The sequence below is a fragment of the Heterodontus francisci genome, chromosome 8 (genome assembly GCF_036365525.1).
Source record: "Heterodontus francisci isolate sHetFra1 chromosome 8, sHetFra1.hap1, whole genome shotgun sequence".
NCBI classification, from domain to species: Eukaryota; Metazoa; Chordata; class Chondrichthyes; order Heterodontiformes; family Heterodontidae; genus Heterodontus; species Heterodontus francisci.
Window position 1 is genome coordinate 49,981,575 of NC_090378.1, and position 25,162 is coordinate 50,006,736.

General features: G+C 42.0%; 1 protein-coding gene across 3 annotated transcripts in view; it reads left to right on the forward strand.

Moving 5' to 3' along the window:
- tut4 (terminal uridylyl transferase 4) overlaps window positions 1–25,162 on the forward strand; it is a 109,959-nt gene that overhangs the window by 44,776 nt on the left and 40,021 nt on the right. For all 3 annotated transcript variants that reach the window (XM_068037127.1, XM_068037126.1, XM_068037128.1), the window contains 6 exons: window positions 2,922–3,041; window positions 3,504–3,734; window positions 4,640–4,814; window positions 6,912–7,708; window positions 11,924–12,074; window positions 13,740–13,820. In XM_068037127.1, coding sequence (XP_067893228.1) covers window positions 2,922–3,041; window positions 3,504–3,734; window positions 4,640–4,814; window positions 6,912–7,708; window positions 11,924–12,074; window positions 13,740–13,820 — 1,555 coding nt within the window. The remainder of the gene's footprint in view (window positions 1–2,921; window positions 3,042–3,503; window positions 3,735–4,639; window positions 4,815–6,911; window positions 7,709–11,923; window positions 12,075–13,739; window positions 13,821–25,162) is intronic.

A 25,162-nucleotide genomic window follows, 5' to 3' on the forward strand; every position in this document is an offset into this window, starting at 1 on the left:
TGCTGTCACCACAGCTGTCTGTGTCTTTGTCCTCTGTGTCTGTGTTCTGTTAAAACAAACTGTCTTCAATTAAAAAGCCAGTTCAGAATTGAATTGTAACAAATGTATCGCTTAATATCTGTATCTATGGTAACGAGAATGCACCCTTTGAATCATAGTCTCCAAATGGCTGTTTCTAAGGCAGCGAAAATGCACCTTCCTATAACTCCTGAAGCTTGCTGGTTCTTAAAGCAATACTGATCCTTTGAAAGCCTTAAAGGCAAACTGCATATTCCCGGAAAAAAAACTACAGGACCATGACACTTCCTAACCACCTTATCTACCTGTGCTGCTGCCTTCAGTAATCTATGGACAAGTGCACCAAGGTCCCTCTGACCCTCTGTACTTCCTAGGGTCCTACCATCCATTGTATATTCCCTTGTATTATTAGTCCTCCCAAAATGCATCACTTCACACTTCTCAGGATTAAATTCCATTTGCCACTGCTCCGCCCATCTTACCAGCCCATCTATGTATTGTCCTGTAATTTAAGGCTTTCCTCCTCACTATTTACGACACCACCAATTTCGGTGTCATCTGCGAACTTACTGATCATACCTCCTATATTCACATCTAAATCATCAATGTACACTACAAACAACAAAGGGTCCAGCACCAATCCCTATGGTACACCACTGGTCACTGGCTTCCACTCGCAAAAACAACCCTTGACCATTACCCTCTGCCTCCTGCCACTAAGCCAATTTTGGATCTAATTTGCCAAATTGCCCTGGATCCCATGGGCTCTTAGCTTCTTAATCAATCTCCCATGCGGGACCTTATCAAAGATTTCTGGGTTTCTGTGTTTAACTGTGCATGTGTGGACTCCTGAAGTTGCTTTGGGTTTCAGAGGACTAATGAAGGCGAACACTGACAGTTGCTACTGCAAAATCTGGGCTGTTGTGTTTTATTTTCTAAAAACTAGTTAATTAATTCTCTCTGTACGTCTGTGCAATAGCGGATTGCTTATCAAGATCTGCAGCTTCTCTAGTAATGGCCTCTCTTCCCACCCTCCTGCTGTCACCATAGGAGCCTCCCAAGCATCCATCCTTGGCACTGTCCTCTTCCTTATCTGCGTACTGCCCATTGGCAATATTATCCAAAGACATTGGAAGAGATTTTACCAGCCCCCGGGTAGCAGGCTAGAAGGTGGTGGGGGGAACAGTTAAATGCTAGGAGCAGCATCGGGAGGGCACCCCAACATGGTTCTGCCATCAGGCCATTTTATCAGCGGTGGGATTGGCAACGGCTCAGCTGCCTGCCTCCGGATGGCAGATGGCCAAGTTAGTCAGTTAAAGGCTACCTTGACGGCAGCGGAGCAGTCCCCCTGCTGCATGGGGAGGCTGCCAGCTGCATGGAGACAGCCTTCTGTTGTGGGGGGGAGGTCATCGCATGCGGAGGCTCCATGGCCCGAGGAGGAGGTCCCTGGTGGCAAAGGCCAGCCCTGACGCTGCCACTGGAGGGGTTAGACCTTCGAATGCCAGGGCCTGCCTGCCTGGCTCCGGCAGAGAAAAGAATTTTCTAACTTTGAGGCGCCCTCTCATTCTGCTTGCATCCTCAGCCGCAGCCACTTCTCTCAGTGCCGCTGCAGAGCTGCTGGCCCTCTAATTGGGTCAGCAGCATGGAGAGCCAGACCACCATCCTTAATTGGATGGTGGGCCCAGTAGTGGCCAGTTAAGAGGCCGCAGACGGGAAGATTGCCACCGCGGTCCCGCTGCCACTCAAGCAGACTCGGGACCTGCATATGGTCCTGACATCGGGTCTTACCCCGCTTCGAGGAAAATCCAAGTAATTGGTTCAGCTGCCATATATGCACGGATGACACCCAGCTCTACCTCTCTATTACCACTCTCGACCCTCCACTAGCTCTGTGCTACCAGCCTACTTATCTAATATCCAGTCTTGGGTGAGCCATAGTTTTTTTCAGCTAGACATTGGAAAAACCAGAAACCCTGCATGAGCTCCATACCCCTGTCATTGACTCAATCCCCCTTCCTGGCTGCTGCCTCAATCCTCCTTCCTGGCTGCTGCCTCAAGCTGAACCAGAGTTTGCAACCTCATGGTCCTGTTTGGCCCTGAACTGATTTTATAACCCCATATCCTGTACATCACAAAGACCACTTCCATCCACCTCCATAATGTTGCCTGCTCCTACCTCATCTCATTTGTTGTTGAACTTTCATTCATTCATTTGTCATCTCCTGACTTGTTTATTCGATACCTCTCCTCACTTTGTTCCCCCCTTCTAAGCAACATAACTATCAGCTCATCCAAATCTCTGTTTCTCTTATCCAATTCTGCACAAAGTCCCACAACCCCATCACATCTGTACTTCCTGATCTACCTTGGCCTCCAGTCCCACAACACTCCAAATTTAAAATTCTCACCCTTGTCTTTGAATCAATCTGTCGCCTCATTCCTGCCTATTTCTGTAACCTCCTCCAGCTTATACCCATGCCCCGAACTCACCGTACCTCTGACACTAATTTCTTGTACATTCCGCCCTCTCTTTGCCCCAGCATTGGTAGGCATGCTTTCAGTTGTGTAGGCCTTATGCTGTCAAATTCTTTCTCTAAACTCCGCTGTCTTTCCAACTCCCTTTTCTTTTAGGCCCTACTTAAAATCCACCTCTTTGACTAAGCTTTTGGTCATCCCTCAGAATTCTTTCTCCTGGCATCCATTTTTCCTTACACTCTGTGAAGTGCTTTGGAACATATTCTACATTAAAAGCATTGCATAAATGTCCAATTTTTATATTCCTTCATCAGCAGTCATTAGGTGATGGAACGATTCTGCACTGTCTGATTTTGAAAACATTAGATTGTAATAAGCTGTATCTACAATAACCTATTTAAAATCCTTCAAATCCTTTCACATTTTAGGTTTGCCATATAGACTGCCAAGCAGAAGGTGGCATTCCCTCCTATTCATTTACATTGATGGTAATCTTCTTTCTTCAACAAAGACAGGAGCCTCTTTTACCAGCTTACTTGGGCTCATGGGTGAGAATCATTATGCTTTTTCCATGCGAAGCTCTCATTCTTCTGTTTTCCTTTGATATTTATATCTGACCCTGTTTAGCTTATGCATTAGAAACAACAAATCACATAGCTAACACCTTCCTAGAGTTACAGTAGCACATATATTTCCACTTGCTACATATTTGCTGCATCTTCTCAACAGTATTGATGTTTTATTGTGCAACTAAAACAAAGTGGTGTAGAAACTAATTCTGGGCAGTGGTTTAAAATAGGTGGTATCGAATGGGCCACTCGTTACACACAGCACCTGATACTCAATTCCATAAAAGGCGGTCAATCCGATACCACCTGTTTTGTGCCACCAACCAAGATGAATTTCTACCCCCAAATCTTTTTTTAAATGTGTGCCATAAACTGTTCTCCCAATTTTTATTTTGAGCTGTTGGAGAAAGTTCCCTTGTTGCTACTCTTTTGGAATCCTAGATTGAAGGCTTTGACTTGAAAAGAATAGATGAGTATCACCTGAAAGGAATACAGAATGATGAATATGTATTCTGGGAACACAGACCAGCAAACTCTGGGGAAACAAAAAACACAAACAACGGAGATGGCAAAGGCTCAAATAAAGCAGATCACAGAAAATCATCAAATAAAAAATCAGAAGGCGCTGAACCTAATAACCAAAGTAATTCATTGAAGGAAAAACAAGGCAAAGTAAGTACTGTATATTTTATTTTAAAGCTACCCTGTTATAATTCCGTAATCTTACTAGGGATTTTGCTATTTGTTGAGTAGTGCAAGTGTAGAAGCTTAGTGTGAAATTATATCAGTGTTACTTTACTGTAATATTAGCTATGAAGCGCTTAGGTTTTACTATATGATCTGGGCAAAATTGAATTGATAAAAATATCTCTGGATTAAAGGATTAACTTCCAGCCCAGATGGTTAGTGTTGCAATTTCAAATCTCAGTAATATTCACATTCATCTCTCTATGTTAGGAAACTTTTTGAAGGTTGTTGTGGGACATCTTGGTGTAATACTGCTTCATCTCTGAGCAGGAAAATGTAACAATGATAGTCTACATCACTGAAACTCTATAGATTTAAGTACTGCATCACTGGGTGGTAGCTGTGTATAAGCCCACATTCCATCCTACTAACTGAAAGGAGAAGTTTTTGAAGGGAAGAGGTGACCAGCAGGACAAATATAAATGAGAAATAAATCCAGCTAGCATAAGTGAAAACAGAGAGCATAGTTAAAATACATGGTTTTTGATTTTTACTACCTCTATATATAGATATCACAAACTAGTAAGTGTTAGATTAACTTTGTGATTATCTCTATTGTAGATTGACTCACAGCTGATCCTCTTTAAAAGATATATATTTTTAATTCTCCATTTTCTTATTGTACAGTTTCTGCTGAGATTTGGCCACTGTAGGGCCTAATTTGGAGGTAACTTTCTGGTACCGAATAATTTTGCAGTGAAATTAATTTAATTTGTTATGTTGATACAACTCTGGTTTCTGCCTAGTACCAAAAATTTGATTTTTTTTTTAATCATACAAAGACCTGAAATGATAAATCATTTATCGACTCTTTATCATTTCCTTCTTAGGCTGCATTGAAATTTGGTTCATCACATCAAGTTTCTCTTGGAGACCTCTGGCTAGAATTACTGAAATTTTACACTCTAGAGTTTGCATTGGAAGAATATGTCATCTGTATACGGGTAAAAGATCTTGTATCAAGAGAGCATAAAAACTGGCCGAAAAGGAGGATAGCCATTGAGGGTGAGGTGACCAAATACCTAAAATAACAATTAAATGTATAATAAATGTAATACTCATCAACCAATCAAAGCATAATTTTCTGATAATATCTGGAAAATTTCAATGTCCAAAATGATAAAATCTTACAAGATTTTTTGTAGGAAGGGTGGGGTAAATGATGTGAGGTTTGGAAGGGTTCAAGATGTCAGCAGCCGCGAATGGAACCTTTTATACTATTTCCAGTCCTTGTAATATAAATATCAGTTTGGTTCAGTGGTAACGCTCTCACCTCTCAAGTCAGAAGTTTGTGGGTTCAAGTCTCACTCCAGGATTTGAGCACATAATCTAAGTTGATACTTCAGTGACAAACTCAGCCAGAAGGCAACTGCAACATTTTATATGGTAAAGATGGGTTAAACTTAATTATTAAAATAATATCCGTGAAAAATGTTTGGAAAATGTATTTCTCTCACTGCTTCCCTTGGGAAGAGCCTATATCAGAAAAATGTGTTCATGTGACTGGGGCGATAACTATATTCACAGAAGTTGATAAATTTTTTGGGTATTAAGGGGATTAAGGGATATGAGGATAGTGCAGGAAGGTGGAGTTGAGGTAGAAGATTAGCCATGATCTTATTGTATGGAGAAGCAGGCTCGAAGGGCCAAATGAACTACTCCTACTATTTCTTATGATCTTATGTATCATCAGTGCACACAATTTTTGTGCCAATTTTCTCAACAAGAGGAAAACTTATCACAGGAACCCTATTTACTATATCAGTGTGCCTAAACCTAATTTACTGTACTGCTGGGGTGTTTGTATTGAGGTGCTGAATTGGCTTTAAACCTTGGGGTCATTTTTGAGCACTGAACTTGCATTGGGTCATGCTTTGTGTCTGACCTAACTCTTCTCATAGAGACACAGTGAGAGACAGAGACGTTTGGAGGTGAAATTCATCTTGTGTGGTAACACAAAATGGGAAATAAGGAATTGACAGCCCGTTGTATACACCTCCCAACTTTCTTCTTCTCTGATTTTCTTTGGAATGAAATTTGGGCAGAATGTAAAATGGGCTGTTGGTACTATTGTGCTACCACCCAAGACAAATTTCATCCAATGGGTGTTTAGCCTTGAATTAAAGGCTACCCTTAGAGATAAAAAAAAAGTCTGCATTTACTTTATGTGCTATCAGTGTTCAGCAGAGGAAAATATTAAATTATTCAAAGATAGATGTCATTATAAGCTTTTTTATTTGTATTTTCCTCCATTCAATTTATTTTAATTCTGCTAGCCTATCATTTTCAGGTTTTTCTCCCAATGTCATTCCCTAACTTGAAAGTAATAGCAAACATGGCCATTGCTGTGTAAATCTTGTGTTGGATAGTGGGAGGTGAAGAATAGCCTTATGTTTGTCTTCCCCCAATAGAACTGATGGGATTCAGAGCTTGCTCTGTAGGAATCACCTCCTTCTGTCCCTCCATATCACCAGAACTGTAATATGCTGTCTTTGAAATGTACTGGAGTAGTAAATTCTTTGCACTTCACATATAGAGTCATAGAGAGATACAGCACTGAAACAGGCCCTTCGGCCTGTGCTGACCAACAACCACCTATTTATACTAATCCTACATTAATCCCATATTCCCTACCACATCCCCACCTTCCCTCAATTCTCCTACCACCTACCTACACTAGGGGCAATTTACCATGGCCAATTTACCTATCAACCTCCAAGTCTTTGGCTGTGGGAGGAAACCGGAGCACCCGGCGGAAAACCACTCAGTCACAGGGAGAACTTGCAAACTCCGCACAGGCAGTACCCAGAACTGAACCTGGATCGCTGGAGCTGTGAGGCTGCGGTGCTAACCGCTGCGCCACTGTGCCGCCCTTATCTCCAGCATAAAGCATAATAAACAGAAGTTGAACAATTTGAGCTGAAGTTTCTGCTCTTCCACAATGTATCTCCAGGCTAAGTCATTTTGACAGCCTTGCAGTAATAATTTACGATTTCTGAGAGTTTTGCTATAAATGCCATTGAAAGTATTTTTAAGTATACTTGATGGATAAGGAAGAATGTTGGGGAATATAATTGCTGTGTTAATTTTTTTTCTAAATAGACCCCTTTGCACTAAAGAGAAATATTGCTCGGAGTTTGAACAGCCAGATGGTGTTTGAGTACATTCTGGAACGATTTAGGACTGCATATAAATATTTTGCAACTCCTCAAATGAAAGATGGGATCAAGTTAAAACCAGAAGCTAGAAAAAAAGGGAAAGTCAACAGTAAAAAGCCTGTAAAATCTGAAGAACGTTCAGGGAACTGTTGTCTGCCACGGAAGGGAACTGCAGTGGGGAGAGATATTAAAGAAGTTTCCACTGATGGAGAAATAACAAATGGAACCAGTGACTGTGGAACATTAGTATATGCTAACGCAAGTGTTGAATCTACTACAAATATTAAAACAAATTTTGAGCATTTGGAATTGAAGAGTGTTTTATCTTCCACCAGTGGAATTGCAGTGAATTTAATAAGATGCGATCTGGGGAAACCAGAGACTGGCAACTGTACAAGAGATCCCAGTGAAAGGTTCCTCAGTTGTGATTCAGTGGAACAATCCACTAGAACAGAGAGTTGCTCAAAGCAGCCAGAGCTGGAAGAGTTAGGACATGGGTCCATGGAAAATGTGATGCCACCAGCCAGCTTGCAGTTGCGTAGACATGAAGATAGTTGCAAACTAGGAGTACATTGCTCAGAAGGAACAAATTGCACTGCCAGTTGTGTTTCAACTACCTCACAGACTTGCACAACAGAAATTGAAGCTCCTAGCTGCACTGTTATTGATGACAATGGGAATGCATCAGAAACAGGGGAACTACATTATGTCTTTGAGAAAAGCATTCTAACAAATGGAAAGGCAAGTTATCCTTTAGATTTGTATGAACTGAGTTATGTGTCATGGTGCATACTTTACAATTCTTAGAATCATCCTGGTATGTAGAAGCAGTAGTATCTCTCTTCTCTAAGTTCAAAGAATGTTCTAGGACAAGACCCTACAGTTCTCTTTTTTTTTAGGAGTACTGGCCTGGATTTTGAAGTGGTAATGACGATGAATCTGTCAGCGATCTCCGTTGTTCCTGGCAGCAACTTCTGGTGCCACATATTTGCAGAATAATCCAGAAGTTGCTGCCAATAATTCTACATCTCCAGAGGATGTGCTGCTGAGGTATCTCAGACGGCATTCAATGGGAAATCTTTCAACTGATGAGAACTTCCACTGTTATGCAGTTAGTCTCGCTGTAAAAAAAAAACTTGAAAAAATTACAATTTGTTGAATGAGGCGCTACTGGATTTTTAACAGCATACTAATTTTGTAATTACTGCTAAATGCCCTCTCTAGCCCTGAAAAACTAATTTTATATTTGTGTACTGTTAAGTGTTTCCATTATGATAAAATGCAAATATTTTAAATTTTTTTAAAAAGGTTAATTTATCTTTGGATTAAGATAGAAGCTAAAATAATCATCATTTGTTTTGCTATCCAAAACTTTAAGAGTAAAGGCATTCATTGATTTTTAACTTCCTATTTACTGTCTGTGAGAATACTTCAGTATGATTGGATGCTTACTCTGCTTGCTGACATCATTGCTGCTGCACACCTGGAGATCCCCCTGACTTAGCGCCATTAGGAAAGGGGGAATCCACACCACAGAAATCACTAGATCTTTGTGGACAACTTTCTTGGAGGTCAGTGGGGAGCCCACTTCTTCGCTGCTGACTGCAAAATGGGGACTAATATAATTATTGAGAAAACATATCCCTGTATTTTAAAAAACATTTTACAATGGATAGGCTCTTAATTGAATCTGAAAATTGCAAACCCCCCAATACAAATCTCCATTTACACAACATTTCAAAGCTTGATGTAATGTTTCTGAACTCCGTCTTCTCCTTCTGCCCTAGCTTTTTAATAAAGAAATGAAGGTACTGGCAATCAGAAAGCTGAGCTTGAAGTATCATGTATTGAAGGTGGGCCTCTGAAAGGCCACACAATAACAGCATTTGTTAGGAGACTTAGACAATTTAAGATGTTTTATTTATTTAAAGTTTTATTGTTCTAAAGAATGCATTTTTAAACAGATATATTGAAATATAAAGCTACTGCAGGAATTCATATTATTTAAAATGTGGCATACCTAGACAGTTGATTGCTTTTGGAGATAGAGATACTTGGGGACATTGTCTTACACTGCTTCTTAAATATATGAAAGGATCACAACAACACAAACTCCTGTTTAGATTTCCATGTCACACTTCAACAATCCAAGTAGAAGGTGGATCATGACCTGTGAGTATACTCTGATTAAATGGATTTTTTTTTGCAGATGCTTTGCCAGACTCGCCACTTAGCTTGAGCACAAAATGCACATCTTTAAATGCAGTGGAAACACTAAAATATTGAGACACTATTTTAGTATACAGTACAATTACAGTAGTTCAAACATGTTGAAAACAAATTCTATTTAATTTCAATGAGGTTTTCATCCTTCTGCTCAAAATCATTTGCATGCTTTTTGTCAATTGCATTTGATATTGTCTAAATATATAACCCAGGTTTAATTTCTTGTCTTTAAATTGTATACCAGAAGACAGTAGCCTCTGTGTTCTGGTTGGAGATGAATACTGGATTGAGTGCAGTAGGCCACCTGGATGTTTGTGTAACATGCATGGTTGAGAGAAAATGAGATTGACTTTAGAAATGGGTTGCGCCTCAGTCCGAGAGGTAGTAATTGGAGGGAGAGTGTGGATGGTCTAAAGTTCGGGTTTTGGAGTAAACAGGATAATCAAAGGAGCGATGACTTCAGAATTATTTGGAAATAGGTCTTGGATTAATTAGGGAAGGGAAGTCCAGGGGAGCTGAACACCAGAAGCACTCTGAGGAAAGCGAGATGTTGGGGGTGGGGGGAACTAAGTTTACAGTCTGGGACTTCTACGCTTTAGGACAGCTGGACAGAGGCAACAGAAAATCATTGGCATATGTGAGTGCTTTGGGGGTTGGTAGGGTGTGCGGGCCTCAGGACTATGATCAATAATGTAACAGATGCTGGGGTCAGGGAGCACTCAAAGAACGGAGAAGGCATTGTACACTTTGTAATAGGAAATGAGCATATGGTGAGCACAGTGTGACTGCAGTGGCTGGGAACAGAGCAGTAGGATTTTGAGCAATTGAAGCAAATCTCAGAAGGAAAAGGAAGAAAAACCAGTGACCCTTGGCAAGGTCAATCTTTGGAGGAACTAAAGCATCTAAAGATTGGTATTTTCTTTATTTTTGATGTTGGTGGATTGAGTTATAACTTGTGGGATGCCTGCAGAGGGGCACACTGGAGGGAGACCCAGTGGAAGAAAGCATATTGCAGTAAAGAGAAAAGGTCCAACCCCTGTGGAGGCGAATTAATGGACTTCCAACAAGCACTGGGCAATTTTATGGGTAAAATTTAGCTAGCTTTTGTGAATTATTTCAATTCCATGTCTTATGTTTAAAATTGTTACTTGGGGGTATCTAGTCAGTTGGTTGAGGAAACAACATGGCCACTGAAAGAAATCAGAAAATATTCATTTTGCAACAGTTTTCCGAATTACCATGGTTAACGTGATATTAGTTATTTGACCCAATCAGTTAGGGTCTGGGCATTTTGAACTCTTTGTAAGGCTGATAGAAGTACATTTTCTCATGCATTATGAATTTAAACTAAAGGCAGGAACATTATAAAGATATATTTTTGTATTAGTTTTAGAGTGTGGTATGCCACAAAATGCAGCAGCGTATAAATTCTGTTGTTGCTCGTGGTGAGTTAAGCACATTGCATTAAAACAAATTCTCTTCAACTTCCATCAGTAAATATAATTTGCAAAGTTTTCACAAAAGAACAATGCTTAATACCTAATATAGTATTAGGTGCACTGTAATGGCATTCAATAGAAACTGATACTTATACCATTAAAGTACTCTGGGAAGAGGTTGGTCTAGTAGCCCTGGGTTGGAGGAGGTGCACTCTAGTATTTAGCAGCACACAGGCTGGAGATAAATGTTACGACCTCAGTAGAGACCGCTAACTTTCAAACAAGAGCTATGAACTTCCCAGTGCCGATTAAAGAATCACACAACAAGATTTCATGTTTTAAGACTTTAATATAACAACTAAACAAAAAATCAACATTAACTAAACTGTACTTAATAGGTAGCTAATACACTAAATTGCAGAGAAAGTTATTTCCCATTGACTTCTGAGCACTTTCGACTGGACTTCCATTAAAAAGCCAATCTCTGGTGATCCCTTTCGTCTTTTCTCTTCCACAAAGCTGAACCTTTCACACTGGTTTCAAATCTTAGCAGCCTTTTGCTGTATCGGTGATCTGAGAGCAGCTGTCTTCCCAGAAAAGACCCTACTAGTGTGTGCATGCGTCTCTCTCTCTCTCTCTAGGCCGCTGGTCTTCATTTCTTCCTTTCATCCTCCAGACCTAGGAAAGCCCCTCGAATTTATCCAGATCAAAAATCAGTAGTCGTTTGTCTTTGACAATTCTCAATTCTCAGAGACCATAAGTCTGAGCATAGCAACACCAGCTGGGCTTTTCTTTGTTTCCAGGTGTTAAAAGTTGCAACTCAGATCTGCATTTGAGAGCCTCTGGCTCCTTGTTCACAATCTGAAAGTCTGGGAGAACGAAATCCATAGTCCTTTAGGTGCTACAAACTTGCACCCTGCTTTCAAAAGGGTCTTTGATCTGGGTTCCTTGTTCTTATGGTAACCAAGGTTTGTCTCTGGGCAGAATTTGTATGTTTCCTCCGAATGTCCATTTTGCACAGCATTAAAGATCACAGTTTTAAAAACATAACCTTAATGCAAAGTCCAGTATTCATAATAACTCTAACTTTTGTCTCCATCCCTATGGGGAGACACCTGGATACAGCGGCACAGTTGGTATTGGCAATTCAACATGCAGAGGGACCGTCATCTGGTGACAGAGAATATTGATGCTTCATCTTATTTTGATGTATAAGTATTAAGCAATTTTAAAGGGTAATAAATTATTCTTCAGATTATGTAAAGTTGGAAATATTTCCTGTCATTTTCAGCCCCCCACGATTGTGTGCAGCATCTGCAAACGAGATGGACATTCCAAGAACGATTGCCCAGAGGATTTCAAGAAGATTGATTTGAAACCTTTGCCACCTATGATAAATAAATTTAAGCAAATTCTTGATCTAGTCTGCACTAAATGTTATGGTAGGTTTGGTGTAATCATATAATTAGTAACTTAAGTATTGGTTGAATATTGTTATACACTTCTAGAAAATAGTCTACCATCTTTACTTAAGTAGCGGACTATCGAGCCAGTAGTGCTGCATTACTTGACTTGTGTCAGAAGTATCTGATTTATTATATGTTGCTGTAGCATTTATAAATCATGTTAATTTCATCTGGATAAAACAGACCCAATAATATGCCATTATGAGTGCAATATTTTCCATAGACAAGGAGCTGATTGGTGGACCATTATTGAGTTACTGAGCATTTGATGGAATGCAAGAAGTTGTGATGGTACTATACAAAAGCTTGTAATGTTGAGACTATTTTTTGAACTCTGATGAGTTTACTCTGTCTTTGCTGCTTCCTACGGAAGTGCATATTTCACAAAAACTGAAATTATGAGACTATTTCTGTAGAACTGGAACTAACACTCTTTCAACTACAACATTTCATTCAATGTACAAGCTAAGATTAGATTTTACATCCAGAGTTCCTGATGACCTGTGAGGTGAATTTTGTTGCTTTTATAGATGATAAAGGGAAGATTAAATCCTCCAATTTTTATTATTAGTAGGTAATAAATCTTTCTCATTTGCTTATTCACCATATATATATATTAAAGGTAGTTCACCTGCCTTGTCAGGGATTGTAGGAGGAGAATCAGAGAGATGATCTACCTTTTAAGATTCTGCTCATTGCTTCCCCAGATGTGATGCTTCCCTGTCCTTGCATTCTGTAAATAACATTGTGATTTTTTTTTTATTCGGTCATTTGATGTGGGAATTGCAGGCACGGTCAGCATTTATTTCCCTTAATTTCCCTTAATTGCCCTTGAGAATGTAGTGGTAAACCGCCCTCTTGAACCACTGCAGCCCGTGTGGTATAATCCCACCATCCTGTTTAGTAGGGAGTTTCAGGATTTTGACCCAGCAACAATGAAGGATTGACTATATTTCCAAGTCAGGACTTGGAGGGGAACTTGCAGATGGTAGTGTTCCTATGCACCTGCTGACCTTGTCCTTCTCGGCAGTAGGGGTTGGAAGGTGCTGTCGAAGAAGCCTTGGTGAGTTACTGCAGTGCATCTTGTACATAGTACACACTGCCACCACGGTGTGCTAGTGGTGGAGGGAGTGAATGTTTAAAATGGTATGTAGGGTGCCAATCCCATCTTTGTCCTGGTGTCGAAGTTTTGGTAGTTATTTTGTTTCTTCCAATTAATAAAGAGTTTGTGATATGTGTTAGCTGATTGGAAGCTGGGCTCTCACACTTCATACCTTATTGGTTGACAGTAATATCAATGAAAGGTATTAGACCAATGAAATTAAAGAAAATTGGCACAGGTGCAACATTCACTACAAGCAGAAACCAGTAATATGGATTGGCATTACATTTGACTTTCAAAAGAAGATGAGCTATTTATTGCACCAATCCTTAATGGCAGGTCTTAAATCATGAATTATGCATCCCTATATATTTTTGTATTTGGAGGATAAATAAATGAGGAAGAAATGTTAGCTATCTTCAGTATGTATATATCATCAAATGTCTAAGTAAATCCAGCCAATTGTGTATAATTATGTCTCAATATTATTGATTGTTTTAATCACAGGAATAACTAAGGTCTAACATGTTTATTCTTAGATGAACTCTCACCTCTGGAGGAACAAAATAGAGAACAAACCTTAGCAAGTTTGGAAAGATTTATTCGTAAAGAATTCGATGGTATGTTCTAGATCTTTAATGCATCACCCTTGAACCAATTTATTAATGCACTACTTTTGCCACCCAGTCTCAGCCACAGTCTTAGATTATATATAACTAGCGAGTTTTATAATGAAACTTAATGCAAAAATGTCTCTAACTACACCAGTGTGAATTTGTCCACTTGGAAGTAGAGGGAAATACTTTGGATTACGCAGTGTCATACCGTGATGTGGAACTGCTGGATGGGCCACATAGTCTTCCTCATTTTTAACTTGTGACATTGTGTCCCAGATATAAAGTTAATTACAACAGATTTAGGAGAGACAGCAGGAGAAACATCTTTACACAAGTGTTGTAAGGTTATGGAACTAAGTTAATGATTTAGGCAGAGACAATGCCAACATTTAATAATAGGTTAAATAGCTGGTTGAAGTAGAGTGGGATAAAGGGATATGGGAATAGAATCGACGTTTGGGATTAGGACTGTCGTTAAGGAGGATAAACACCAACATGGACTGGTTGCACCAAATGGCTTGTTCTTTGTTATAATCTAATTTCTTCTGTAACTCCTTCACACAATCCCCCAGCCCCTTCCCGGATGGTTTTCTGACCCTTGGCTACCTTTCCCTTCTCCTACCACTGTTTACCTTCCACTTTGCATCTCTCTGATCCCTCTGTCTTGCATTCTTCTCCCGCTGCCTCCCACTCCACCTTCCCCCATGCTCTTCGTCTATATTCCTTTTCCCAAGCCCCCCATCCTCCCCTCACTCTGGCACGTCCCTCTTTTCTCTTCCGCCCCACTCCTCTTTTCTTCCACCTCTTCGTTTCTTCCACACCTTCCTTCTTTTCCTGCTTTCCCGTCTGCTTTCTTAAACTCCCCAACTCTGTTATTTCAAGTGTTACAACATCAGCAGAGACTGCTAACTTTAAAACAAGAGGTATGAACTTCCCAGTGACTAATTAAAAAATCACACAAGATTTCACATTTTAAGACTTTTACTATAACAACTAAACTAAAAATCAACATTAACTAAACGGTATTTAGTAGGTATCTAATCCAATAAATTACAGAGAAAGGTATTTCCCATTAACTTTTTCACACACTCGAAAACCCCACACCACATTTATATGTTACACAGTGTTATCAGTGCAAAAGATACCCTTGCAGTTAAAAGTCCCAAATTCCTCCCAGTTGCAATGGCTTGGATATCCCAGCGTCCTTCTGAAAGCCAGTGTCCTCTTCGCTCACTTCTTCTGAGCGCATTCGACTGTGCTTCAGTTAGTAAGGCAATCTCTGGTGACCCCCTTGTTCTTTTCTCCTTTGAAAACCTCAAGCCTTTGAACCAGGTTCAAATATTAGCAGCCTTTTGCTGTATCGGTGAGCTGAGAGTAGCTGTCTCCCCAGAAACAGCCCACTGATCTCCTCTCTTTTTCTCTCTCCCTTTAGGCTGCACAGCTGATTGCTTGTCTTTGTTTCTTCCTTTCTGCCCCCATACCTAGGAAAGCCTCTTGAATTTATCCAGATCAAAGTCAATCTGTTACAAACAGGTGGGAGATGATGTGGATGACTTCCACTTTTCACCTCTCAACTGACCGTAGACAGTGTTTTTTTTAAATTGTGTTTTAGTCCCTGGATGTTTAGTGGTCAAATAAACAGACAAACGATAGGTTTTCACAGAGCATTAAAAGAAAGATAAATTATTTATTTAACAATACCCTAAAATATTCGCAACCTCACCCACTCACACATGCACACACACACGAGAGAGAGATTAGAGGATAGTATGCATTTAATTCCGATTTGTTGTAAAAAGAGTTCACTTTGAAACCACTTGGTTTTTTGGGAGGACTTTTTAGCAGGCCTGGTGTTTTCTTTCTTGGTTCATTGAAGTTTTGCAGACTCCTTTGGTTAAAACTCAGTCAAAGTCGGTGGTGAGAATCCTGTTAGAATTTTTCAGGTGGGGAGTTTTCAAGATCGCCTTGCAGTCTCTGCCTCTGAGGTTTAAAGATGTTACAAGCAGGATCTTCTTCTTGACTGGAATGGTCCGATCAGCTTTCTGGCTGGCTGGCTTTCTGTCTCTTTCAGAGAAGACTCTTTTTTAAGAAAAAAGTTGAACAGGCTTGGTTTCCATAGATGCACTCCCCTGGTGTGTTCGTACAATGACTTTGAACAAGTGGCCATTGGTGCACAATGAGGTTTGAATGTGGCTTATCTTGATAAAGTGGTGTGATTTCCCACCTATTATCTTGGCTTTGAATTTGGAGTGTCTCTATTTACAAAGGCGTTTGTCAACCCAATTCTTGAGGATAGGAGCAACTTAGCGTGGAATGGGCTGTTTAGCATTTTGATGTGCCTTCCTCAGGACTAGTCCAGACGTGATGATCGGTTTAGTCTCCAGTAGTCGCTATGTATGTTTGCAGTATAGGAGAGGTCACCTGACCTCTTCATCTTGTCTGCAGCAAAAGTTTAGAGTTTAATTCATCAGTTCATTTTTATAGTTCATAATTCCTCCAGTTCACTTTATATTTCATAACAGTTCCTTGTGTGAGCTTGATAAATAATAATTTGCCTTTCACAATTCTCAAACCATAAGTCTGACCCTAGCAAAACCATCTGGGCCTGCTTTTGTTTCCTGGTGTGCCATTTGACATGCTTCTATCCACTTGACCTTCATGATTTTCTTTAATAACTTCGTCAGTGGTGTAACTGCTGTACTGAACTTAGGAATGAACTTTCAGTAGAACCCACACATCCTTTGGAATTGTATCTTTTTTGTCTTGGGGACCAGAAATTCTCTTATTGCCTGAACCTTAGCTTCTCTAGGCAATACTTGACCTTGACCCACGATATGCCCCAAATAGGTGATCTTAGCCTTGGAAAACTCGCTCTTTGCTAAATTTATTACCAACTGGGCTTTCTCTAAGTTGTCGAACAAAACTTTTCAGTCATAGAGAGATACAGCACTGAAACAAGCCCTTCAGCCCACTGAGCCTGTGCCGACCATCAGCCACCCATTTATACTAATCCTACATTAATTTCATATTCCCTACCACATCCCCACTTTCCCTCAATTCTCCTGCCACCTACCTACACTAGGGGCAATTTACCATGACCAATTTACCTATCAACCTGCAAGTCTTTGGCTGTGGGAGGAAACCGGAGCACCCGGCGGAAACCCACGCGGTCACAGGGAGAACTTGCAAACTCCACACAGGCAGTACCCAGAATCGAACCCGGGTCACTGGAGCTGTGAGGCTGCGGTGCTAACCACTGCGCAACTGTGCCGCCCTTTCAGTGTTTAACATAATTTTCCCAAGTGTCACTGTATGCCAATAGGTCATCAATATACACAACATAAATGCTTAGTCCAGCCATCACCTGGTTAGTTAATCTTTGAAATGTGGCTGGTGCATTTTTCATACCAAATGGCATGACCTTACACTGAAATAGACCACCTGGGGTTACAAAGGCGGAAAACTCTTCAGCTTGGTCAGTCAAGGGGACTTGCCAATATCCTTTCAGCAAATCAATCTTGCTAATAAAGGCTGAATTCCCCACTCTGTCAATACAATCCTCAAGTCGTGGGATTGGATAAGAGTCTGTTTTAGTTACTGCCAACAGAGGCCCAACCAGTCCCCGTCTACCACCACCCTCCTCCGCCTGGCTGAACTTGTTCTCACATTAAACAACTCCTTCAACTCCATTCACTTCCTTCAAATAAAAGATGTTGCTATGGGTACCTGCATGAGTCCTAGTTATGCCTTTCGTTTTGTGGGGTATGTCGAACATTTTTTGTTCCTGTCCTACACAGGTCCCCTCCCCAACCCTTTTTCCGGTACGTTGATGTCTGTATCGGTGCCATTTCCTGCTCTCACCCCAAACTGGAAAACTTCTTAAACTTTGCATCCAGTTTCCACCCTTTTCTCACCTTTGCATGGTCCATCTCTGACACTTCCCTTCCTCGACTTCTCTGTCTCCAGCTCCGGGGAGAGACTGTCCGCTAATATTATAATCCCATCGACTCCCACAGCTACCTCGAATACACTTCCTCACACCCTGCTTCCTGTAAGGACTCCATTCCATTCTCCCAATTTCTCCGTATCCGAGGCATCTGTTCTGATGATGCAACCTTCCACAATAGCGCTTCTGATATGTCTTCCTTTTTCCTCAACTGAGAATTCCCCCCCACTGTGGTTGACAGGGCCTTCAACCGTGTCCGACCCATTTCCCGCACTTCTGCCCTCACCCCTTCCCCTCCCTTCAAGAACTGCGACAGGGTTCCCCTTGTCTACACATCCAAAGGATCATCCTCCGCCATTTCCGCCACGTCCAACATGATGCCACCACCAAATGCATCTTCCCCTCCCCTCCCCTTCAGCATTCCGAAGGGATCATTCCCTCCGCGACACCCTGGTTCACTCCTCCATTACCCCCGACACCTCGTCCCCTTCCCACGCAATCGCAGGAGGTGTAATACCTGCCCTTTTACCTCCTCTCTCCTCACCATCCAAGGCCTCAAACACTCCTTTCAGGTTAGTATACTACATTCGCTGCTCACAATTCAGTCTCCTGTACATTGGGGAGACCAAACGCAGATTGGGTGACTGCTTTGCAGAACACTTCCGCTCGGTTCGCAAGCACGACCCCGAGCTTCTGGTTGCTTGCCATTTCAACACACCCCCTGCTGTCATGCCCACATTTCTGACTTTGGCCTGCTGCAGTGTTCCAATGAGCATCAGCGCAAGCTCGAGGAACAGCACCTCGTTTACCAAATAGGCACGCTACAGCCTTCCGGACTGAAAATTGAGTGCAATAATTTAAGAGCATGACTGGCCCTTTTTAAAAATTATTATTTCATTTTATTTTGTTTTATCATTGTTTTTTAACCATGTGCCTGCCTTAAACTGGGGTTTTCATGTTTGTTCTTTTGGCTAGGGCTGTTCATTATTCTGTCATTAACTTTCTGCACTAATGTTTTGTCTTTCACCACATCATTAGCAGACTCACTTTGCCTTTGCCCCATGACCTCCTTGTCAGTTAATCTCCGGCCCTCTGTCCTATCACACACCTTCCCTTTTGTTCTGTTACCCCCCCCCCCCACCCCTACTTTACTTGCTTAAAACCTATTACATTTCTAACCTTTGCCAGTTCTGATGAAAGGTCACAGACCTGGAACGTTAACTCTCTCTCTACTGATGCTGCCAGCCCTGCTGAGTATTTCCAGCACTTTCTGTTTTTATTTTAGTTACTGTATTGACTTTCTGATAATCAATACAGGATCTTTTGGAACTGTCTGGCTTTGGTACCAACACAGCTCGCAAACTCCAGCTATTTTGACTAGGTTCAATTATGTAATTCTTCAGCATAGGTTGAATTCCTTCTCTGACCTGAGCCAATTTATCTGGATTGAGTCGATAAGGGTTCTGTTTAATGGGTGTATTTCTCCTGACATCAACCTCATGAATAGCCAGAAGAGTTCAACCCGGCTTATCTGCACGTATGGTTTAAACCTTTTAACAGCTCAACTATGTCCTTTTTATGTTGTTCAGAAATATAGCGTAGAACTGCATCTAAACTTTCTAACACCAGTTTCACCGCAGGGAGTTCAATTTGAGAGTTCTCAATCTCTGCCTCTATCCAGCTCCTTAAAAGTAACATTATCTTTTTCGTCATCTTTATCATTTGGCATACATTTATTGGCTGGCAATGTTCACGGTCATAGTATCATTTCAACATATTCATGTGACACATTCATTGTCTTTTCCTCCTGTCGGGTGTACTGGTCATATAGTTCACCTCACTGATTCTTCTAATACAATACGGTCCACTAAGTCTAGCTTTTAATGGTTCGCCAGGCAAAGTTAGTAAAACCAGAACCTTACCCCCTTGTTCAGAATTCCAAGCCTCAGTAGTTTTATCCACTTGATTCTTCATAATCTGCTGGGAAATCTTAAGATGTTCCCTAACCACTGCACAAAGTTTTGAGAGCCTTCCCCACAATTCGGACACATAGTCTAGAAGGGTGATTGCCTCCTGCTGTGCCAAATATCTCTCTTTAATGAGTTTAAGAGGGCCTCTTACTTCATGCCCATAAACTAATTCAAAGGGACTGAAATCAGTTGACTCGTTGGGAGTATCTGTAGTCGCAAACAGCAAAAATACTATCCCTTTATCCCAGTCGTGGGCATACTCGTAACAATAAGCCCTAATCATAGACTTTAATGTTTGGTGATATCGCTGCAGAGCACCTTGGTAAGTGGATGGTTAACAGACTATTTAAGCTGCCTATAAAAGCAGAAAGTGCTGGAAATACTCAGCAGGTCTGGCAGCATCTATAAAGAGAGAAGCAGCGTTAAGGTTTCAGCTCTGTTTCTCTCACCACAGATGCTGCCAGACCTGCTGAGTATTGCCAGCACTTTATGTTTTTATTTAAGATTTCCAGCATCCGCAGTATTTTGCTTTTTTTTTAAGCTGCTTTACGCCCAGACTACACATGATTTCCTGGAGTATTTGTGACTTGAAAATTGACCCCTGATCAGACTGGAATTTCCTAGGTGACCCATACCTAGTTAAAAAAAAAAATTGGTTTAACCCCTCAATCATGACTTTAGCTGTGATTTTCCTTAATGGTATTGCTTCTGGTAACCAAGTAGACATATCTATAATGGTCAAGAGATATTGATACCCTGCTTTAGTTTTTGGCCCGGAGCCCTACACAGTCTAACAGAACCCTTCTAAATGGTTCATCAAAGGCTGATATTGGTATTAACGGGGCTGGCTTTATTGATGGCTGTGGTTTCCCAATCACGTGACATGTATGGTATGTTCTGCAAAATTCAACCACATCTTTAAACAAGCCTGGCCAATAAAAATGCTGTCTTATCCTGGCCTGAGTCTTTCAAATACCCACATATCCTGACATCGGAATTTCATGGGCAATCCTTAAAATTTCTCGGCGGTCCACCAGGGGAGCAACTATCTGATGAACTATTGTCAAATCCTCATCGACTGGTCCCTGAAGAGGTTTCCAATTCCTCATCAGTATGTCATTTTTAACATAATAGCACTCAGGGATTTTCTCCGCTTCCGTCTCAGAACACACTGAGATATTTTCTTTAAATTGGGGTCTTCCTGATGTGTCTCAATCAAAGAGGATCTGCTAAATAATTCAGCCTCGCAACTCAAATTCCTGAACAAGGTTCCAGCCAGCCAGACATCCAGCTTGTCCTTTCTAATCACTGACTCTGCCTTATCTTGCTCAGCCCGATGAGCCAGGGACCTCGTCACTACACAATCCGGAAATAGTCCAGGAACATCCAAAATAAAGGCCCAGCCTCCACAAGAAACCAAGTTTGCAGTCCAGTAATGTTTTAGAAATAGTTTAAGTGTCACTTCAAAATAGTCTGGAGAAAATGTCATTAAATGGATTTGGATAACTTCATTAGGCTTTTCCAAAACCACTGGGAATGCCAATACCTTACCCCCAGCCATGTCTTCCCTAGCAACAAATCCACCCCTTCAATATGCATATCAGGGACAACCCCCACTGTTACAGGACCGATGACTAAATCACATTGTAAATTAACCTTACACAATGGAACAGGTAAAAAAAAACCTCCCTCAATGCCTTGCATTAGGACTATTTGGAGGAAAATTCGCATTCTTTGCTACTATTAATGACTAGGTTGCCCTTGTGTATCTAAGCAGAACAGTCAAATTGCCTGCCTCACCCGATGGATATGGGGACACCTTAACCTTAAACACAAACTTTCTATAACCTTCAGGGACCTGATTTAATTCATCACAACACATGCTCATTATTCAAAATCGCCAAGGCGATTGTCAGTAGTACCTCCTATTGGGGCAGGCTTTCGGTAAACCTACCACGGCTACTAGTTTGCCTTTTAACTTCCAGTATTCTGATTTTATATGCCCTCTTTTATTACAAAAATAACACATTGGTCCTTTAGACTCAACCCTGGTCTCCTGATTATCTTTCTTACTACTCTGAGGATTGCCTGTATTCTCTCCTTTACCCTTTCCCTCACTAAAACTAGAGGTCTTTCCAGTCCTCAACATCTACTCCAGAGCCCATGAGGTCTCATGGCATCAGGTCAAACATGGGCAAGGAAACCCCCTGCTGATTACCACCTACTGCCCCCCCTCAGCTGATGAATCAGTACTCCTCCATGTTGAACACCATTTGGAGGAAGCACTGAGGGTGGCTAGGGTTTACAATGTACTCTGGGTGGAGGATTTCAATGTCCATCACCGAGTGGTTTGGTAGCACCATTACTGACCGAGCTGGCTGAGTCCTGAAGGACATAGCTGCTAGACTGTGTCTGCAGCAGGTGGTGAGGGAACCAACAAGAGGGAAAAATATACTTGACCTTGTCCTCACCAATCTGCTTGCCGCAGATGCATCTATCCATGATAATATTGGTAGGAGTGACCACTGCACAGTCCTTGTGGAGGCAAAGTCCTGTCATCACCATGAGGACACCCTCCGTCGTGTTGTGTGGCACTTACCAACGTGCTAAATGGGATAGATTTTGAACATATCTAGCAATGCAAAACTGGGCATCCATGAGGTGCTGTGGGCCTTCAGCAGCAGAACTGTACTCAACCACAATCTGTAACCTCATGGCCCAACATATCCCCCACTCTACCATTACTATCAAGCCAGGAGACCAACCCTGGTTCAATGAAGAGTGCAGGAGGGCATGCCAGGAGCAACACCAGGCATACCTCAAAATGAGGTATCAACCTGGTGAAGCTACAACCCAGGACTACTTGAATGCCAAACAGCGTAAGCAGCATGCGCTAGACAGAGCTAAGCAATCCCATAACCAACGGATCAGATCTAAGCTCTGCAGTCCTGCCACATCCAGTCGTGAATGGTGGTGGACAATTAAAACAAATATCCCCATCCTCAATGCTGGGGCAGTCCAGCACCTCAGTGCAAAAGATAAGGCTGAAGCACTTGCAACAATCTTCAGTCAGAAGTACCGAGTGGATGATCCATCTCGGCCTGCTCCTGAAGTCCCCAGCATCACAGATGCCAGTCTTCAGCCAATTCGATTCACTCCAAGTGATATCAAGAAACAACTGAAGGCACTGGATACTGCAAAGGCTATAGGCCCTGACAACATTCCAGCAATATTACTGAAGACCTGTGCTCGAGAACTTGCCGTGCCCCTAGCCACACTGTTCCAGTACAGCTACAACAATGTGGAAAATTGCCCAGGTATATCCTGTACACAAACAGCAGGACAAGTCCAACCCGGCCAATTATTACCCCATCAGTCTACTCTCAATCATCAGTAAAGTGAAGGTGTCGTCGACAGCGCTATCAAGTGGTTTAGCAATAACCTGCTCAGTGACGCTCAGTTTGGGTTCCACCAGGTCCGCTCAGCTCCAGACCTCATTACAGCCTTGGTTCAAACATGGACAAAAGAGCGAAACTCAAGAGGTGAGGTGAGAGTGACTGCCCTTGACATCAAGGCAGCATTTGACCGAGTATGGCATCAAGGAGCTCTAGCGAAACTGAAGTTAATGGAAATCGGGGGAAAAGTCTCCGCTGGTTGGAGTCATACCAGGCACAAAGGAAGATGGTTGTGGTTTTTTAGTTTAGTTTAGAGATACAGCACTGAAACAGGCCCTTCGGCCCACCAAGTCTGTGCCGACCATCAGCCACCCATTTATACTAATCCTACACTAATTCCATATTCCTACCACATCCCCACCTGTCCCTATATTTCCCTCCCACCTACCTATACTAGGGGCAATTGCTAATAGCCAATTTACCTATCAACCTGCAAGTCTTTGGCATGTGGGAGGAAACCGGAGCACCTGGAGGAAACCCACGCAGACACAGGGAGAACTTGCAAACTCCACACAGGCAGTACCCAAAATTGAACCCGGGTCGCTGGAGCTGTGAGGCTGCAGTGCTAACCACTGCGCCACTGTGCCGCCCATGGTTGTTGGACGTCAGTCATCTCAGTCCCAGGACATCACTGCAGGAGTTCCTCAGGTAAGTGTGCACGGTCCAACCCTCTTCAGCTGCTTCATCAATGACCTTCCTTCAATCGTAAGGTCAGAAGTGGGGTTTTTCACTGATGATTGCACAATGTTCAGCACCATTCGCGACTCACCAGATACTGAAGCAGTCTGTGTAGAAATGCAGCAGGACCTGGACAATATCCAGACTTGGGCTGATAAGTGGCAAGCAACATTCACGCCACACGAGTGCCAAGCAATGGCCATCTCCAACAAGAGAGAATCTAACCATCCCTCCTTGACGTTCATCGATATTACCATCGCTGGATCCCCCACTATCTTCATCCTGGGGGTTACCATTGACCAGAAACTGAACTGGAGTAGCCATATAAATACCGTGGCTACAAGAGCAGGTCAGAGGCTAGGAATCCTGCAGCGAGTGACTCACCTCCTAACTCCCCAAAGCCTGTCCACCATCTACAAGGCACAAGTCAGAAGTGTGATGGAATACTCTTCACTTGCCTGGATGGGTGCAGCTCCAACAACACTCGAGCTCGAAACCATCCAGGACAAAGCAGCGCGCTTGATTGGCACACCATCCACAAACATTCACTCCCTCCACCACGGACACACAGTAGCAGTAGCGTGTATCATCTACAAGATGCACTACAGCAACACCCCAAGGCTCCTTCGACAGCACCTTCCAAACCCATGACCTCTACCACCTAGAAGGACAAGGACAGCAGATGCGTGGGAACACCACCACCTGCAAGTTCCCTTCCAAGTCATACACCATCCTGGTTTGGAACTGTATTGCCATTACTTCACTGTCGCTGGTCAAAATCCTGGAACTCCCTAACAGCACTGTGGGTGTACCTACCCCACATGGACTGTAGCGGTTCAAGGAGGCAGCTCACCAGCACTTTCTCAAGGGCAATTAGGGATGGGCAATAAATGGTGGCCTAGCCAGCGACGCCCACAACCCAAGAACAAATACAAAAACAAAGTGTCCCTGTGGGTTTGCAAACAAACACTTACTGTTTATCACATGCTTATGAGACAACTCGTAATCGTCCACTATCACTGCCGCCGTTCTTATCTGGTCTTCCAAGTGGGACCTTATGCTCAAAGGGACATTATTCTTAAATTTTTCCGTTAGCATTACCTCCCTAAGATTTGTAAAATTTTGTTCAATTTTAAAAGACTGATACTATCTATCAAATACTATCTCCTTTTCTCTTGGAAGTTCCACAGAAATTAGATTCTGTCTTTTCCTGTATTCCTAAACTACTTCCTGTAAGCTTCTGGCACCCACTCACATGCATCAAGAACTGCAGTTTTAACCATTTAATATTTGCTT